Source organism: Nannospalax galili, unplaced genomic scaffold (genome assembly GCF_000622305.1).
Source record: "Nannospalax galili isolate Female #2095 unplaced genomic scaffold, S.galili_v1.0 scaffold252, whole genome shotgun sequence".
Lineage (NCBI taxonomy): Eukaryota > Metazoa > Chordata > Mammalia > Rodentia > Spalacidae > Nannospalax > Nannospalax galili.
This window is the reverse complement of record NW_008333886.1, coordinates 55,251-74,102: the sequence shown is the minus strand read 5'-3', so window position 1 is coordinate 74,102 and position 18,852 is coordinate 55,251. Positions and strand designations below refer to the sequence as shown.

Here is an 18,852-nt window from a genome sequence, read left to right as displayed (position 1 = left end):
CTGAGTACAATATTGTATAACTGTATTAATTCAACTGTGAACCTAAAAATTTACAGCTAATTTTGAAAGAGATGCATCTTAGCTCTGAAAACTGTTATTGAATATGTCAATGCTGTTGTAATGAAATGCTTCTTCTCATTATGTGGTTATTAAATAAATAATTAAAAAATATTATTTATTATTTTTATTTCATGTATATCAGTGTATTGCCTGCATGTATGTGAATGCACCCGTGTTGTACAATGCTGCAGAGGTCAGAAGAGGACTTCAGATTACCCTGGAACTGGAGTTAAGGATGGTTCGTAGCCACCATGTGGGTGCTGGGAATTGAACCCAGGCCCTCTGCAAGAACAGTCAGTGCTCTTAACTGCTGAGCCATCTCTCCAGCCCCCTACATGGCTATTTTTAAATGTTATTTTGATGACTTTAACAAATCAGTTTTCTGATACTTAATTGTCAAAAGAGAACAGAACAGAACAATTCAGTCCCAGATGCAAAAAAGGATTTTCAAGTTTAATAAATGCATAGTTCTCTCTCTCTCTCTCTCTCTCTCTCTCTCTCTCTCTCTCTCTCTTTCTCTCTTTCTCTGTCTCTCCCCTCTCTCTCCACACACACACACACACACACACATCTCCATCCTTTCAAGTGAAAGTTGTCCCTTCCTTTTAAGCCCTTGGTGAAAAGACTTACGACTTTGCCTCCTGCCTCAACACTCTTGATGTTAAGTGAACCCACGTGTTGCGTTATAGAGAAATGTGCATGAAAAGTGTCTGTTGTCAGCAATTATGAACTGTGTCTGCCCAGAGGGAAAAGGATGGGGCTTGGAAACTTTCCAAGCACATGGAGACTAGAAACAAGATCTCCAGCTCCAGAACTCGGCAATACTCACATCTTGGCTTGCCCTTGAAAACTGTTGTAGTCATTTAGCCCTTGCGAACCCTGAGTTCCTCTGCAGAAAGTGGGGCCGGACTACAGTCTCCAAGTCTTAGCACATTCCTGAGGGGCTAATGAGGTTAATACACATCAGAGGACTCAGAACTGCACACATCACTTAACATAAGTAAATGTTAAATTGGGAGCATTTTACCTGGCTAGGGAGCTTGCCCAAAGTGTTAACAGTCTTGTTGGCTTCTCTTGTCTTGTTTGCAATACTTGAGGAGAGGATGCTGAATTGGGGATCTTAAAGTAAGAGAATGTTGCAGTGTACCTGACGGCTTGAGCTCAGTCTAGGTTAAGGTCCCCGGGTGTTTTGTCCTGATCATGCAGCTTTCTCTAGTACACTTTAGCTCTTGGTCATTCTTGGGTACCAGTGACGGCATGAGAGCTCTCTGACCTTCCAGTGTTTTCACCACATGAGCTGTGTGCTTGCATTACTACCAGAAAGTGACCAGGGAAACTCAGAAAGTCCATTCTAGTGGACAGCAGGCTTCAGTGCTACATTCTAGTGACAGCAGGCTTCAGTGGGACTCCAGCAGCTAATGGTCTTGTGAAGGGTTATTTGTATATTGCATTAATCTTCCAGAGTGTTCTCAGATGTGGGAGGTTTACAGACCTGTAAAATATTAAAAATTCTTTTGGAAGACAGCCAGATTTTTAGCTTGCTAAGTAAGGAGAAAGAAAAAATCAATCTTGTACCTATAAAACACTTATTTTAAGAGAGTGTGTGTGCATTTCAATCTATGATAGACACTTTTAATTTTTACATGTACTTATTGATGGATCATATGGGGTGTGACAGTGTGGGAGATAACGGTGCATGAGTGCCAAGGTGCATGTATAGAAGTCAGATGACCACTGTGGAAATCTGAATACTGTGTCTATGATATAGGTTCCAAGGATCGAGCTCAGGTCAACCAGGCTTGGCCACAAGTGCCTTTACCTGCTGAGCCATCTCGCATGAGTGCCAAGGTGCATGTATAGAAGTCAGATGACCACTGTGGAAATCCGAATACTGTGTCTATGATATAGGTTCCAAGGATCGAGCTCAGGTCAATCAGGCTTGGCCACAAGTGCCTTTACCTGCTGAGCCATCTTGCTGACCTCGAAATACTTTTTTAAATTGGATAAAATTTAGCCTCATGAGAAAATTACATTTTCTTGTTTTGTGTTTGGTTTTTGTTGTTGTTTACAGTTCATCAGTGATGGATAACAAGTTTTCCTGGGTGAGAAGTGGTCTGTCCCTAGTGTTTGCAAGTATAAATGGTTGTCTTCTTACCTGATCTCAAAATATTTAGTTTTTTTGGTCTTCAGTGCTGATTTTTAAATTTTATTTTATGTGTATGTGTGTATTGCCTACATGTATGTAAGTGTGCCCATGTTGTATACTGCCTGCAGAGATCAGAAGAGGGTGTTGGATCCCCTGGAACTGGAGTTATGGATGGTTGTTAGCCACGATGTGGGTGCTGGGAACCAAACCTGGGTCCTCTGTAGGAGCAGCAAGTGCTCTTAGCCTCTGAGCCATCTCTCCTGCTCCCAGTGCTGATTTTTTAAAGTAATCATCAAAATAAGTGTGTCCATGCCACAGTTTAGGGGGAACATAAATCTCTGATGTACCTGAATTCATATGTGAATTGGGATAAGTATTTCAGTCAGTTGTTCGTACATGGTTTTCAGAAAGGAGAGAAGAATTTTGTGCTGCACTGAAGGGAAAGTTAATCCAATCCTTTGGAAACAGAATGGATAGAAGAATGGATGACACGATACAAATATTCTGCAAATCTATGGTTTCCTTTTTGGCTTTTCTTTTTTCCAGCCAATCGACTTTGAATCGAATAGGATGTTTGTCCTTACTGTCGCTGCAGAGAATCAAGTGCCATTAGCAAAGGGGATCCAACACCCACCTCAGTCAACAGCAACTGTATCTGTGACAGTTATTGATGTCAATGAAAACCCTTATTTTGCCCCAAATCCTAAGATCATTCGCCAAGAAGAAGGGCTTCATGCAGGTACCATGCTGACCACATTTACTGCTCAGGATCCCGATCGATACATGCAGCAGAATATCAGGTATGAGATGCTGTAGATTTTGCTCTATGCCACGTGTATGGAAGTCATTAAATAAACCATTCAAGTAAGAAATTTCCACTATAACCAAAAGTAATGATTAGAAGATAACATGTTCTTATCTTGTATTTCTTCACTTTTAATATGCTTTTATTTATTTGTTCATAATTTTATACATGACATGATTGCAGTAATTTTGACCAAATCATCCCCTCTCTCCCCTCCAGTTCCTCCCAGTCCCCCCTCCCAGTACATCTCCCTTCTAACTTTATGTTCTCTGTTTTTGAAACCACTAAGCCCACTTGTGCCATCTGTAGATACATAGGTGTAGGATCATCCCGTTAACCATGAACAACCTGTCTCATGCCTCCTCCCTGAAGGAAACTGATGCTCCATCCCCCAGCAGCCATCAGCTACCAGTAGTCCTCAGCTAGGCTTGGGGCTTCCCCATCCCCTCCCTGATTCATGTTGGAATTTTTGACTGGCTTGATCTTACGCAGATCTTGTGCATGTACCTACAGCCCCTGTAAGCTCATGTGTGCCCACTGGCTTATTAATTTAATGCTAACTTTTCCATGTCTCACAAAATACAGTCTATATTCTGAAAGAAAAATGTTGTTTTACATAGGAGGCTTCATCAGTTCTTTAACACTCTTGGAGCCATCTCATGGAGACATACATATTTTCCAGAATTATTAAAAATTTGTGGACCTATTTTTTCTTAGCAGATCAATGACTTTTATTAGACAGTATTAAGAATGGACCTATGAGTGTGTAAGTTGAAGAAGAAAACTGTCCTTTTTAATTAAAAATGTTATTTAGCCTGCTTTTATAGCAAACACCTCAAAAAGCCATGTGGTGAGTAAGTAGGGAATTTTCAGAAGCTTGTACAGTCTTTCTCCTCCACACATCAGGGAGAAATGAGAACTCATGCCAAAACCAAATGTAAGAGCTAATTATGTCCATCCCATACCTGTACAAGGAACTTGTAAGATATAGCTGTAAAGATTTCCAGCCTCAGCACAATCTAATTTACCCTGACGAGGGAGTGGATGACTGACAGGGTGTACACCTGCGACTGTTCTCCATAGCTGCAGAAGAGAATTTTTTAAATTAGCTCATAATTTATTTAAGTGCTTTCAGGACTGCTGCTAACAGATAGCTGTGCTTGTTCTGCAATTCTCTAAACCTTGAAATCAGGATAGCTAAATATCTAATTAATAGGCATATTAAAATCCTATAGATTACCTCTCAAAACAAACAATATTGTCTCCAATCTTTATGTTACTTAGATCTGAGTATAAAATGTTCACCTCCCCACCATTTAAAAGGGAATTTATGGTAATGAATTTGCTAACACAGATACAAGCCCATGGGTTTCTTTGCCTTTACAGATCTGAGGCTTGGCTTCATTTGAGAGCTCCTGGTAGGAACAGGATCTCTCCAGTGAGCCTTCATCTTCGCTGTGATAAGGTAGCAAAACATTTTAGTAGTGGTCTATGATAAAATATTCAACTTCCTTGAGCCGGGTATGGTGACATACGCCTTTAATCCCAGCACTCGGGAGGCAGAGGCAGGCGGATCTCTGTGAGTTTAAGACCAGCCTGGTCTACTTAGCGAGTTCCAGAATACCTGGGGCTACAGGAAGACTGTCTCAAAAAGACCAAAAAGGAACAAAAAAAAAAGAAAGAAAATTTCAACTTCCAATTCCTCCAAGTTCTGTACTTTAGGTCCACTGCTTATGTAGAAGGTATATTCGACCTGTATGGTCAGTACCCTTGATACGTATTGAAGTAGAGAAGTCCCTCAGTTGAGATCAGCTCAGTCCACCTTAGGCCACCACAGGGAGACGGCGCTTTATCTTTACCCTGAACACCTGTCAAGTTTCCTACATTCCTCATAGACACACCCTTTACATACCTCCCCAAACCACTGCCACAGAAGACTCTCCCATGTCAAAATTCTTTTTCTAGCCATCACCTACAGCCATGCGAGGCAAAGAACTTGTGACCTTTCTGTGTTTAAACCTGGAAATTTTAAATATGCTTTGTTAAGTTTCTTATCAATAAATTTAATTCACCGCACTTTTGTTTTGTAGATACACAAAGTTATATGATCCTGCCAATTGGTTGAAAATAGATCCTATAAATGGGCAGATCACAACCATTGCTGTTTTGGACAGAGAATCGCCAAATGTGAAGAATAACATATATAATGCCACTTTCCTTGCTTCTGACAATGGTATGTCGGTAAATTCATCCTCTGCATTGTCCTTTGTGTCAATTAAAGAGAGCACAGCCTCTCAGACCTGCCTAGGAACTGAGGTTTTCTGTGCTGCTGAATTATGTACAAAACTGACCTTTATTCTTCTACAACTTCAATGTTTTGCTTTGTTTTGAGGCCTTAACTTTTACATCCATTTTCTACCGGTTTTGATAACGCGCCTCTCCGACATCTGTAATAAATGTACTCTATATATGTACCGCTTTGTATATGTAATGCTGGTACTGATCAACACTCCTTGTTTCTCAACCTAAAGTACATGATGCCTGAGTACCTACAGGTGAAGACTACCTAACAGTGTTTGTTTTTGTGCTCTTTGTGTTTCTTATAGTAGTGTCAATATGTGTGTCTCAGGTGATCACCCTGCTTATTTCTGTCATGTGCTAAGAAACCTTATTTTGTACATAAACCATGTTATCTGAGAGCATATTTTGAAACATGTATTTGAAACCTTATTTGTTTTTCTTTCTGGATTTCTTTGTGATTGGTCAAAGGGTTTCAAACCTGTTTCCTTTTTTTGTTTTTGTTACATAAACATAATGGTATCCATAGCTAGCTGTTCCTGTTTTAAGTTAGATATAATGGCTTATACAAATAAAGCTTAAACAGCAGTACCAGGCACAAAGTAATGACTTACAGAAATAATTTTCATATATGTGAATACTTTCAAAACTGAATAAGATATTTTAAAATATTATTAGTGTTAGACAAGGAATGTGTGCTTAATTTTGAAATGGGCTTCAAATTGGTAAGTCTACATGTGCAGTTTGAAGTAATTGCATATCAGCTCTCGTGATGAGAACCATTTGAGTTAGACTATGATCCAAACTCAAATCTGCTTGGCAACAGACCCAAAGTGGGATTTTGTATCCTTTCTAATATGGACCCTCCTGTTCAGGTGTTTAGTGTCAGACCTTTGTCAGATCAGCCTCTACCACTGGGTAGCAGGGCATCATGTTGTGTCTAATTAATGTTTCCTGGCTGTATATAAACACCAGTTTTCCTCTCCACTGAAACGTAAAGTAACACATCTTGAACCATTGTTGAGATTTAAACAGTCATAAAATTATACGCGTATACTTTGCTTGTGAGTTGTAGCCAGATTTTTCCCTCACCGAGGTGGGCTGCTTTCTACTTGGAGGAACGTTTTGAGATGAGCAAGAAGTGAGCTTTTAAATCCCTGTATCTGGGGTGTCTCCCAGACGTACTTTGTTTTAAATCAAAGGGTTGGAGGTGGAACTTCAGTCCAGTAAGCTCCTTCAGACTGGATGAGCTCTTGGGAATCTCTGAGCCATAGTTTCATTATAGATGACTTCCCAGTTGCCTGCTCTGTAAAGTTGTAAGGAGTATGTCAAGTAATCTTCGAGGCAAAGCTCCCAAGGATCACAGTGTTGATGGCAGCATTGAGAGTAGAACAGACGTGGCCCCTCCACCTGTAATTCTCCTGCTTCTAGAGCCACCAGATTCCTCCTGTTCTTCCTTTAGCCCCTTCTGGGTGTGTATGTACACACCTTCCTAGTTTCATGACCTTCGGCATGTCACGTAAACCTCTGGACTTGAGTATTTCCTTCTATTTATAAAGTACTTATAAATATAACTAAATTATATATATATATATATATGCACAAACACATAGACACACGCATGCATATGTAACTTGTTATACATGTGTGGATATTTATAATATACCAGAAGCTGTTTAGAAGCCAGAATAAGTGATCACATGAGGTGACAGTGATAACATTTTAGGGTCACTGAGAGAGAGTTTAGGGTTAGACAGAAAATGTTTACTAGCAATGCCATCATACCCAAAAAAGTCTATGACTGTGAGCAGTCTGCAGAGACTGAGGTCCCTGATCTGTTTAAACCTGCTTCACAGGAAGATGAACAAAGTGAACATAGTGAAATCTAATGAAACAGCGTACAGAGCAGCCTCTCCCTTTCTCAAGCATGTGGTTAGCCGATTAATAAACTCCATCTTTTTTCTCCTTGGGGCTTCTTCCCAAGACAAAGCCTATGGTGGTCCATGACTTGCCTGTGAATGAATGATTGTGTTGGTCAGCTGGACTTGAACCTTCAGAGCGCCCCCTCTGCTCATCCATGCACATGCTGGTTCTCCGTGGAGAAGACAGGGTCTCATGACCCTGTGTGCTTTTCTGACACTCCCCACAGTGCCTGGAGGAGTAGGTATTCACAAGCTGAGTGATGGACAGCCAGGCCAAAAAGGCCTGGGATCCACAGTGACAGAGACAAGAGGCTTCAAGTCTCACCATAATTGAGACTCATCAGAGAAAACTGTTGCCCTCAGTTGTGATTTCTCTCTTCCTGTAGGGATTCCCCCTATGAGTGGAACAGGAACGCTGCAGATCTATTTACTTGATATTAATGACAATGCCCCACAAGTGTTACCTCAAGAAGCTGAGACTTGCGAAACTCCAGAACCCAATTCAATTAACATCACGGCACTTGATTATGACATCGATCCAAATGCTGGGCCATTTGCTTTTGATCTTCCTTTATCTCCAGTGACTATTAAGAGAAACTGGACCATCACTCGGCTTAATGGTAAGAACGTGTTAATTATTTGAATAGATTGCAGTTGAGAGGTTTGAAACCCAGTATGAGAATTTAATTCTATGTACTTTATATTCTTCTCATTAAAAGTATTTTAAATGTTATTTAAAATTTAAGTGAAATGTTAAAAGCTCTTGCAACCCAAGACAGCATTTCTTAATACAGCATAGCTGTGGTTTGTTTTACAGTTGACAATTAGGCAGTAACTACATTCTGGAAAATACTGGACATCTTTTTTACTGCATTAGGTATTAACTGACAGACTTTATTGTTTCTTCTCCCTGTTTGTATAGGTGATTTTGCACAACTTAATTTAAAGATAAAGTTTTTGGAAGCTGGTATCTATGAAGTTCCTATCATCATCACGGATTCAGGGAACCCTCCCAAGTCCAATATTTCCATCCTCCGAGTGAAAGTTTGCCAGTGTGACTCCAATGGAGACTGCACGGATGTGGACAGGATCGTGGGCGCGGGGCTTGGCACAGGCGCCATCATTGCCATTCTGCTCTGTATCATCATCCTGCTCAGTGAGTACTTTGTGTCATGGGCTGTGACTCCTGCTTCTAGGATACTCAGTTTGGCACCTTCTCAAAATAACCCTGCTAGTCTCTTGGACTTCTGAGAATCTTCTTGTCAGTCAAATGGGAGACAAACAGGTCCTCTTTAGCATAAAACCCTCCGAAGCATAGTACAGACACTCATGTCTTTGTAACCAGACCCCTCAGGGTACATCTTCCCTGCACTCTTACCATTTTCTGATGCTGATTACTTGGGCGAGCCACGGGAAACTCTTTCGTGAAGAAAAATGTTAAACAGTCCTAAGTTTGAGCACTTATCTTGTGATTTGAGTATGAATTTATGGCACGTACTCGATAATTTAGGAAAATAAGTGTATTGCTTTCTCTCGCTTCCCTGCTTGTAAGGCACAGTCAGCAACCTGCTCCAGTCATATAAGGATCAAAGTATTTGTTTCTGAAGGGCTGCACAAAATAGTGAGAGATTGTTCTTCTCACACAGCACATTTGATAATAGAAGTGATTGTGTGGCTCAATAAATCGTCTGTCTTTTGCCCAAGTGTAGATTAAGGGATTGCTGCTTTTTAAGACACTTTGCAATCTTTGGTTCAGTGGAATGCAAGAAATTAACCACTGGAAAGTACTTTGGGAACCACTTCTAAGCATGCAGGTTAAAAGAAGAAATTGCCTGGGCCAGTGTTTTATTGTGGAAAAGCAGCAGGACTTGGTTTATTGTAGGAGCACGCTATGCACCGATCACTTCCTTGGAAATGTTGGCCATTTCTTTTATGTTTTCTCCATTTACAAGTGTTCTGGTAATTTAGAATTCTGTCCCTTTATTCTAAGCAATTACTATAGAAGCCTGAGCATTTTTTACTTCCTGTGTGGAGACTACTTTGTCTGTAATTTGAAACCTGCATGCTATACTAATAATCCACTTGCTAGATTTAGCCCTGGAACAATAGCAAATGAGATCATGTATCTGGCTTTAAAAGGAGGATATTTACTTTTATGGCCAATAATAAAAATGTGCTCGTATAGGAGTCATTAAATCTTTTGTTTCAGGATGTAAACTGATACCCTCAGATTTTTCAGACAGAATTTATTCCTATATGTGTGCTCAGGGATGCATTTCACTTTCAACTGAAATGTGGCGTGTATGCCAACCTTATCAAGACAGACTTAGGGATGATGGATTCAGGCGTGACAAAGTGACACTGGCATTTTGAAGGAAAATGAATTGGCACTGATTTTAACATCAACTCGGAAAAACTTATGGCTGCAGACCTGGCACAGGAATGTGAAGGGTGAAAGCCTAATATTATTCCAGTGCTCTTGCTAATCCCCCAGCCTGCTTAGCTGCAGCGAGGTAGGGAAAGAAAGGCAGAATGGTGTGACAGCAAAACACCGGCCGCTGGGAGTCCACACAACCCAGGATCCAATTACTGATCCAGCTCTCATTTCCTACCCAAGTCATGTAGCAAGCTCCTGTCCCCCTTGAGAAGCACAGTTCTCTGAGAATTTGGGAGTGTAATGACAGCTGACCAGTGTCAGTTCAGCTTACTGCAGTTCGGGATCTTTGGAGTCTATGAAGCATTCTATTAGGGCATTGATCCTCTACCAAACCAAAATGAAGATAGAAAGTGATACTGTCCCCATCTGTAGACAGTGACACAGAGGACAACAAGGCTCTCCCAGCAAGTCCATGGGAGAGTCCAGGTCTTCCCTTTGCCTGCCTTCCTGGCCAAGATAAGTCCAGAAATGGGTGCCAGAGTGAAATGCACACTAGAGGCCTTCTACACTCTTGAATCTGGACCATTAGCATGGGAGACTGGGATGTAAGTCAGGCTTTGGAATGTCCATAGTCTACATCTATACTCTCTCCCTACCCAGTCCTCGTTCTGATGTTTGTGGTGTGGATGAAACGCCGGGATAAAGAGCGCCAGGCCAAGCAGCTTCTAATTGACCCAGAAGATGATGTAAGAGATAACATTTTAAAGTATGATGAAGAAGGTGGAGGAGAAGAAGACCAGGTGAGCAGCATTCTAAGTCCATAGGAGACCTGACGATTGTGTGAAAGTGTGGATGGATTGAGCAAGAGAATGATCAGATTTCCTCTCGTTTATCATAGTATTCATCAGTTGGTGTATTCTGCCTATATAAGGCACACAGTTCTTGTTTTGTTTCAAATACCAAATGTAATTGTATATTTTTTAAGAATATAAAAAGTATTTTGATTTTGATTCAAGAAGCCTAGAATGCAAACCCAATCCCACTTATATTTGTATTGTTCTTTCTTTTTCTCTGCTAGATGTTCAAAATGTAAGTAAAATTAAATTCTGTATTGGGATCGAGGTATCTACGTGGTTGGTTTAAAAGGTACTAAACCTGTTCATTCTGCCACTGTTACCCAAGAAAACTGAATGTTCCGGGCATGAGTTTAATCCCTGGTGACACAGAGTAGGCCAGAGCCAGAAAATATTTGCTTCCAAGAGTCTTAACATTAATGAGAAAAATTTGAAGTTGGAATCACCTACTTCATTTATATATCCATAGTGTGTGTGTTGGTTCCCAGCTCCTAGTGACTGTCAGTAGACGTCAAAATTCTATTCTTGCTCTTAAATTATGTGAGCTTCTCTACTGCCATCTATGTATGAATGTGTGGCCTACGTCAGGAGTGAGAACAACCAATACATGAAAAACACAGATTCCTTACTCTGAATCAACCTTTAAGATATTAGATATAAAAACTAATTTATAAGGCCCTCACTTCATCAAGCAGGCATCAAGCTATGGACATTAAATATTATCTCCTAAATCTTTGAAACCTGTGATATTATTGTGACTATCTCTACTCTGGGTGATAGAAAACTGAGCTGCAGTTGGATTTTATGGAGTTGCAGTCCATGTTGGTAATAGATGCAGGGTTTAAAGCTAGGTTATATCTGATGTCACAACTTAAACCAACTGTTCTCAGATATACATGCATGCGTGCACATGTGTGTGCACACACACCTGTTTTATCTTGAAGTAATCAGGAAGATATCGGTGTAATTCCTGAGAAATTGCCACAACAGGAATTGCTTTGATACATTTGGTATTATGGTTAAACCATTTCTTCTTAACTAAAGCAAATGTCAGGAACAGTAATCTGGAAAAAAAAAATGGCATTCTTGGGGTTTGCATCACCAGTACATTAAAATGTTTCTATCTTAAGCATCTGTGTTAACAATAGGTTAACTTGAATGAAAGCAATTTTTCATGAGCCTGTCTTCATCTTACATTTCCTCTTCGCTGAGAAAGGATGCATCCCTTTTGTTTTCAAAACAGATTCATAGCTGTTCTCTGCATTTCATCTTTGACTTTCCCCTTTGATCTTTGCAGAAAGTTGTGTGGATTTGCTCAGAGTGGGTAACTGCAGGTCCCACACTTGATTTACAATGCCTAAACTCTCTCATTTAGAATAGAGGCATGTTTAAAATATGTTGAAAACTTCTCTCAAGTGTGTAAAGCTATTTTGAATACTAATTAAAGTGGCTCTGTAAATATGCCCCCAGGGTTTCTTGCTTATATAAATGTATTTCTGTTTTCAAATTCATATGTGACTTAATTCTTAATTAATCTACCCTTTCACTTTCCTGGATAGATTTAAGAGCAACAAAGGGATTTTGAGAACACTCTCCCTCAGCCTCTCCTTTCTTTATTTGACTTTTCACATCTTCTTTTATCGTGCTCTTCGTCTGTGTGTATGTTTACACACGTGGTGTGGTATACGTGATGCATGCACGTTAGTGTGCGGGTGCATGTGCCCGTGTGCACACACGTGGAGGTCACAGGAGCACATCCAGTGTTTTCCTTTATTGCTGTCTAACTTACTCCCTTGAGACATACATGCCCTCTTGCTGAACCAAAAGCCACTGTTAAACATTTGCTGGATGACCAGTGAGCTCTCAAGATCTGCCTGTCTTTATCCTCAATGCCAAGGCTGCAGGCCCACACAGCTATGCCTGGCTCTTTATTGAACCCAAATGTCCTTCAGTTTAAATGAGAACCCTGGGTGTTGGGGATTCATACACAAGTCCTCAAACTTGGACAGCAAGCGCTCTTATACATTGAGCCATCTCCCTAGTCCCTGTGTATCATTTTTGAAGTATAAACCTAAAACCAACTCATTGAAGCTTCAATAAAAAATAGAACTGAAAGTTAATTAACAAAATTGTAGAGGCAAGACCCGAAGTTCTCAGCATGTTAGTGTATGAACCAGGCCCTCTGTCACCTCTCTTAGTCTTTTCCCTTGTCATAGAAATCCCTCTGAGGAGTTGCTTAAGGTTCTCTTGTATTTCATTTAGGAAAGATTTGTTTCTTGTACTAACTTAGTGTATTTAGGCCCATGTTTGAGATCCAGTAGTGAAACTTGCCCATTTAGGAGAAGGGAATGAAGGATGTACAGCGCTGGGGTTCCACTCCCTGATCCAGGTCCAGTTTACTACCTGAGTTTTCTAGGCAAGCATCTGTCCCCGTGAAGTGTCATTCTCCGTGGATGTGGGAGTAGAATGATACCTGACCAATCTAAATAAAACATTCAGCTGAATAAGATGTTTAACTCAAAGCTGGTTTGTGTCTAAGCGTTTATGAAGCATTCCATGAAGAATGTTTAAAGTTACCTTTCTTCCTGAGCTCTGGGGTTCTTTGCACCCACTTCTCCGATAGTCTGAGAATTTTTCTGGTACTTTCTGTGTTTTGTGCTCTGTGGCTAATTTCTTGACACAGTCTCGTCTTACTGTGGCATCTTGTTCTTTGGTGGCATTTTAGTTTCTGTCACGGGCCTTTAGCTACCTCTGGTCCTTCTGTTGGGATTTCTCGCTGCAGTTCTCACTGTAAGCAATTTCGGTAGAATTTTTTAGTCAAGTTAAAAAAAATTTTTTCAAGTGTCACTTTTTTAATATAGATACCTTTTTTATTGAGCTTTTTAAATTTCATACATTTCCCCCTCAATCCAGACCCCCTCCCCCATCCATGCCTCCTTCCATCCCCCCACCAAACCCTATGCACTCTGTCACATATGCTGTGTCCTATTCATTCAGGTGTTTGTACCCAAATGTCCTTCAGTGTAAATGCATCCCCTAGAGTCTAGTCAGCACATCCAGTGGTCGTGCGTAGGTCATACTCTCCCTTACCCAGCAGCAACCAGTCACAAATAATTCTCAATCTAGTGCTGGCCCACCACCTATTTCTCACCTCCCCTTCGGGCCTTTGTTTAATTGAGCTGACATAGGTCCTGCACTGCCACAGGCTCACGTGAGCAAGCCTCCAGTGGCCGGGAAGCCTCCACCTCCCTATGTTCATGAACCTGCCCTGACTCTTACAGTCTCTCTCTGCCTCCTCTTCTGCAATGGTCCCTGAGCCGTGGGTGGGTGAGGTTCCATATAGGAGTCCCATTCTACACTCTACAGTCTCTTATTCTCCAAAACTTGGCCAGTTGTGGCTTTCTTTGTGTATTGCACTCTGATGTACATGGAAGCCTCACTGGTGAGAGTTGAGTGCGTGTTTGTTGGTGTGTATTTGTGTGTGGCCTAACTACAGTAATCACCTGTTTTCTAAAGTGGCTGTATAGCTTCCCCCTCCCATCCCCATACTGTAGAAAGTTCTAGTTGCCCAACGTCATCATCCTCATTAGCACATAGACTTCTTCAGTCTTAAAGTTTAGTGCTGCTCCTAGTACTGTGATCCAAGTGGCACATTCTTGCTAGTTTACTGACCAGTGTAGCTTCTCTCTCAAAGGTTTAGTTCAACTTCTTTCTCTTCTTTTCTCTATTATTTTTGTCTTTTCCTTATTGGGTTGTTGGAAGCCTTTATATGTGCTGGATACAAGGTTTTTTGCAAGATAACTGTATTGCAAATCTCTCATTCTATAACTGGCTTTTATTATTCTTGTAATGATAGCTTATGATGAGCAGAAATTTGCAATTTTAATGAAATCCAGTCAGTCAATGCTCCTGTTATGGTTAGCGCTTTTATAATGAATCTTCCCGCAAACACAGCTTCTATCATTTTATAGAAGCTCTGTCCTTTCCCATATCATAATTGTAATAGATGCAATGCTGTCGATCATGCCTGTGTATCTGTATTGGATTTTCTCTTGGGTGTAGAATGTGGGTCAAGGCTTTTTCATTGTTTTGTTTTTGTCTTCTGTTAAATAAAAGGTAGATACTAGGTTCGTGCATGTCTGTGGTTGGTTTCCAACTATTCTGAACTACCTATTCGATTTGTCTTTTTGTTGTTGTTGTTGTTCCAGTCCATGTTGTTTAAATTGCTGTTGCTTTCTAATGTCTTGACATCTAATAAGATAAATTCCACAACTATATTCATCCAAAAGATTTCTTTAAAATTTTTAAAATATTTATTTGGGTGAGCTTGCATATGCCTCAGTGCACATACGGAAGTCAAAGGACCACTTGTGGGAGTCAGTTGTCTCCTTTCACTCTATGGAACCCAGGGCTCAAACTCAGGTGATGAGGTGTGGTGGCAAGCTCCTTTATCTACTGAGCCATCTTGCTGACCCTCTTCCAAAAGATTTTTGATAGATTCTTTTCACACCTTGCTTTTATCCTCAAGAGAAAGAAAGCTTTCATTCCTGACATCACTATCTGGGTGTCTCCAACCCAGCCATTTCCTTTTCTAAGCCAAAACTCTTGCTTTAAATCTGAAAATTATGTTCAATTGCTGAGACTTTTAGCAACACAGTTTTCTCCTTTCCATAATTCTCATGTGGTCTTTGTTAGGAATTCTATTCTTCATGGCGTACATTAAGCCTTTTTGGCAGCAGAGTAGGATTCATAAGTTTTATTAGTTGCTGAAGATAGATTGTGACAACCGTAGGCCTCAAAACTGTAGCCAGGGCCTCTGCACATCTGAGACAAGGGTTAGTCTGTTTTTATTGCCGGTAGTTGGCATTTTACAGAGCATGTGTGCTGCTTGAGGTGTGAGTGGGGATCATGCCTCCATCGGTGGGCCTGGCATGACACTTGGGTACAAGTCCTGTGCACCTGATGTCTCTGCAAGGCAGTTTTAAAGGCTTCTTTTGCAGTAACTGAATAGTATTCTTCACTAAGAATTGACCCCATATTAGCAGATTCAGAGGCCTGGTAGACCTGAGAGATAATTCAGCTAGTGAGTGGACACCCAGGGTGACTGTGGCTTCTGTAGGGTAGGTATGTCCCAACAGCCCCAAGATTAGCCTGAGGCTGGCTGGGTAGCCTAGGTTTTCCTTCTTCAGGCCAAGACAAAACACCCTTCTTCCTGGCAGCTACCTGATTAGAAAGAAAGCAAAGCAAAGCAGTCTTCACTAGCTAGTCCTTATCTCCCCTGATTAGCGTCTCAATCTGTTGAAGTCTGTGCCAAGGTTGCTGATTTCTTTAACAAAAAGTGAATCCTAAGAAAAGAAAATTTTGGAGCGTGAGAGAGGGGCTCTGGACCTTTTTCCTTGCTGACATTTGTGGTAGCATGTGGCTATTCTGCCCTAATGTAGCTGGTCAGGAGGCCAGGGTGGGCCACACTTGAGATTGCTTTGCAAGAAGCCTTCCCTGTGTTCTGATGGGCACATTATCTCTGCCTAGGGATGTTGGCTGGTGGACAGACCCTTTTAGCTTAATGTCTGGTCTGTTGTCATGGGGTGAGGCTCCTTCTTTATCTCTCTCACTGTTATCACCATCCAGGCTATGGCTGGTTATCGAGGCAAGTTTAATTACCCTCATTAGTAAATGTCCTTCAGTGCCCTTTTGGCCAGGGGCTGGTTACAGATCCAGTATCCCTTTTAGTAATCTCCTAATAAAATCAGGGAGGATGTACAATTCCCATGCATTGCTCACTTTCCCTGGGACCATCTCCTTTTATCCCCAGGGAAGGAAATGGAAGCTCTTTGCACTTTATGGTTTAGACTTTATTCTAATTATTCTTTCTTTAAGCCAATGTTTATTGGCCTTGCCTTATGTTTACAATATTCTTAATGCTCCCTTTAAATCATGTTGACCTAAATCACTGATACTAAGCAGCTTTATTCTTTATGTTAGCAAAAGCTGTCACTTGTACTAATATGCTGTATGCGTGCTGACATACCCCCCTGTGTTCGATGTGGTCCTCAGTGCTCTGTGGCCATAGTTTCTTAGAATCTCACTCAGAACCATACAACAGAGTAGGCATTCACTGTGGGAAGGTAGCAGAGTAGGAGTAAATTGTTCTACTTGAGGACAAGGGAGACAAATGCTTACATATCTTGTACCATCCTCAACGAAGCTCATGCCCAGCCAGGCCACTACCACGTGGCCTTTCTGTATGCTGTCTGACTTCATCAAAGGGCTATACCATCCTTGGAGTAGGCTCCAGGACATCTGCAGTGTCCTCTGCTCTTGATTTTGATGTGGAAAATTATGGTTCTTACCCAGTGCCACGGCCAATGGGGGTGTTCTCAGTCTGTGAGAGGAGGAGCTGCTGTTCCTGGTGAAGATCACAGCTTACCATCACTGGTCCCAGGAACCATTGGACCATGAGCCATAAGGGAGCAGGGTAGAGTTAGCTGACATATGTCAAAGTAGGGTGTGACGGGGCCCCGGGCAACAACTAAGGATTCCACATCCCTTTCTTTTGACCTCTCAGGGTTCTTAGCTGTCACTACTCACTTGAGTTCCAGGTCAGTCTTCTCAGCCCCTCTGCTGTTCCTTCTCTGCCCCCTCTGATCAGCACCGGCACCAGGGGCTTAGTGAGCACTGGGTCCTTGCTTTCCAGGACTGAGGACTCTGCCCAAGTTCTTAGATTTTAGAGACAAGCTCTGGGAAATGTTTGGTTTTGTTTTATTGGCATCAGAGAGATAGTTCCTGATGCTCAGAGAAAATGACTAGTACGCCCTGATGGTTTGGAGGACATATCTGAAAGGGGAGCTCTTTTCAAATAAAATAACCATTTGTTCACTGGGGTCTATTCATACAGGGCGCATGGCTATGTTTTATTAAGCTTGAAGAACTTTTTTTAATGGGGGAAGAATCATAAAGTTCCTCTTTCCCAATCTTTTATGAAAACAAAAGTCTAGAAATATGGTCTGCAACCTGATAAGAAGAATTACCAGAAACAGGAAGCTTTCCTCTAAGCAAGATAGGCATGTTCTAGTAATTTTTTTCTTTGTCTTTATACCAGACCAGCTTTTTTGGTTTATATCATCAGCCTGTACTTTGTGGATGGTTATTTTTGCAGACCCTGATTACATTATATGCTAGTTATTTGGCTTTGGATTAACAAAAACAGATTCGATGAGGAGGAGGCACTGTTGTTCTCTGAACACATAGAATAGCTTTCTATACTATTGATTTTAGAAGAGAGAACGCTCACAAATATACCTCATCAGTTATATAAGTTAAAGTAGGTTAGCTTCTGTAACAGACCAAGCATTTATCAAAGCCTAGCTTAAATGTATTTCTTACTTACTTGCCAGTAATTTGGTAGCATGCGGTGGGCATTTGGAGAGGCTGGGAGGTTTGCTCTACCCCTGGCAGACCCTGAGGGACCCAGTGTGCCCTCGGTATTGTCTTCTGCATGTGCTATCCAGGACCACCCTGGCCACACATATTTGCAGTTACTGTTGGCATCGGTATTTATAGGATGATTTATGTGAGATTTTTATGGGATAGACCTGAAAGTGTCACATATCACATTCCCAAACCCCTGGGAGGTTTGCCTAGCCCATGTTCCTGCAAAGATATAAATGCATTAGGGATGAGCAGCTGGCCTCTCACCAAAGCAGGTTAGATAATTACATGTGAAGAAACTTTTGGAAAGTTCTATATGAACAGTTTAACCCCACCCCCAAGAATTTGTATATTTCTGGCCTATCCAAGACATGGCATAGGGACATGCATCGCTGGATGCAGAAAAGACCTAGCAATTCAGCAACTGATTCAGACAAGATGGGCTGAGTATCAGTGTATATGATGTACCACAGACCCAAAGACCAGCTTTCCTTGTGGGAAAAGGCATTGGTCCTCTCTTTCAGACTAGAATCCTCTGAGCGTGGCCCAAACTGCAGTTTTTAGGATCAAGTACAGTTTCAGTGTAAGTTCAGGGGGCATGATGGGAGTTTCTTTTAATAGTCGAGGTTTCAAGAACCAAGAAGAGCCAGGTAATCACTGGGTCTGCTCACTGAGTATAAAAGTAGATGAGATTCCCAGAGTCTCCATGACAGTGGAAGCACGCTCATCCGAGTTCATCGCTATGACTTGGGGTCCTGCTTTTATTTAGGAATGGACAACCTGGTGGTTCATGCCCGTCATGGTTAATCCTGATTGTCATTGGGACTTAGAGTCACCATGAAAACAAATTTCTGGCTAAATTGAGCTGATTGAAGAGGGAAGACCCACCCTAAAATGTGGACACTACCATTCCATGGGCTGGGGTCTCCTACTGAGTGGAAAGGAGAAACCGAGCTAAGCAC

At 41.3% G+C, this 18,852-nt stretch overlaps 1 protein-coding gene across 1 annotated transcript in view; it reads left to right on the top strand.

Moving 5' to 3' along the window:
• Cdh2 (cadherin 2) overlaps positions 1-18,852 on the top strand; it is a 237,014-nt gene that overhangs the window by 196,962 nt on the left and 21,200 nt on the right. The window contains exons 10-14 of the mRNA XM_008828833.3: positions 2,753-3,006; positions 5,102-5,244; positions 7,618-7,851; positions 8,154-8,387; positions 10,269-10,408. Coding sequence (XP_008827055.1) covers positions 2,753-3,006; positions 5,102-5,244; positions 7,618-7,851; positions 8,154-8,387; positions 10,269-10,408 — 1,005 coding nt within the window. The remainder of the gene's footprint in view (positions 1-2,752; positions 3,007-5,101; positions 5,245-7,617; positions 7,852-8,153; positions 8,388-10,268; positions 10,409-18,852) is intronic.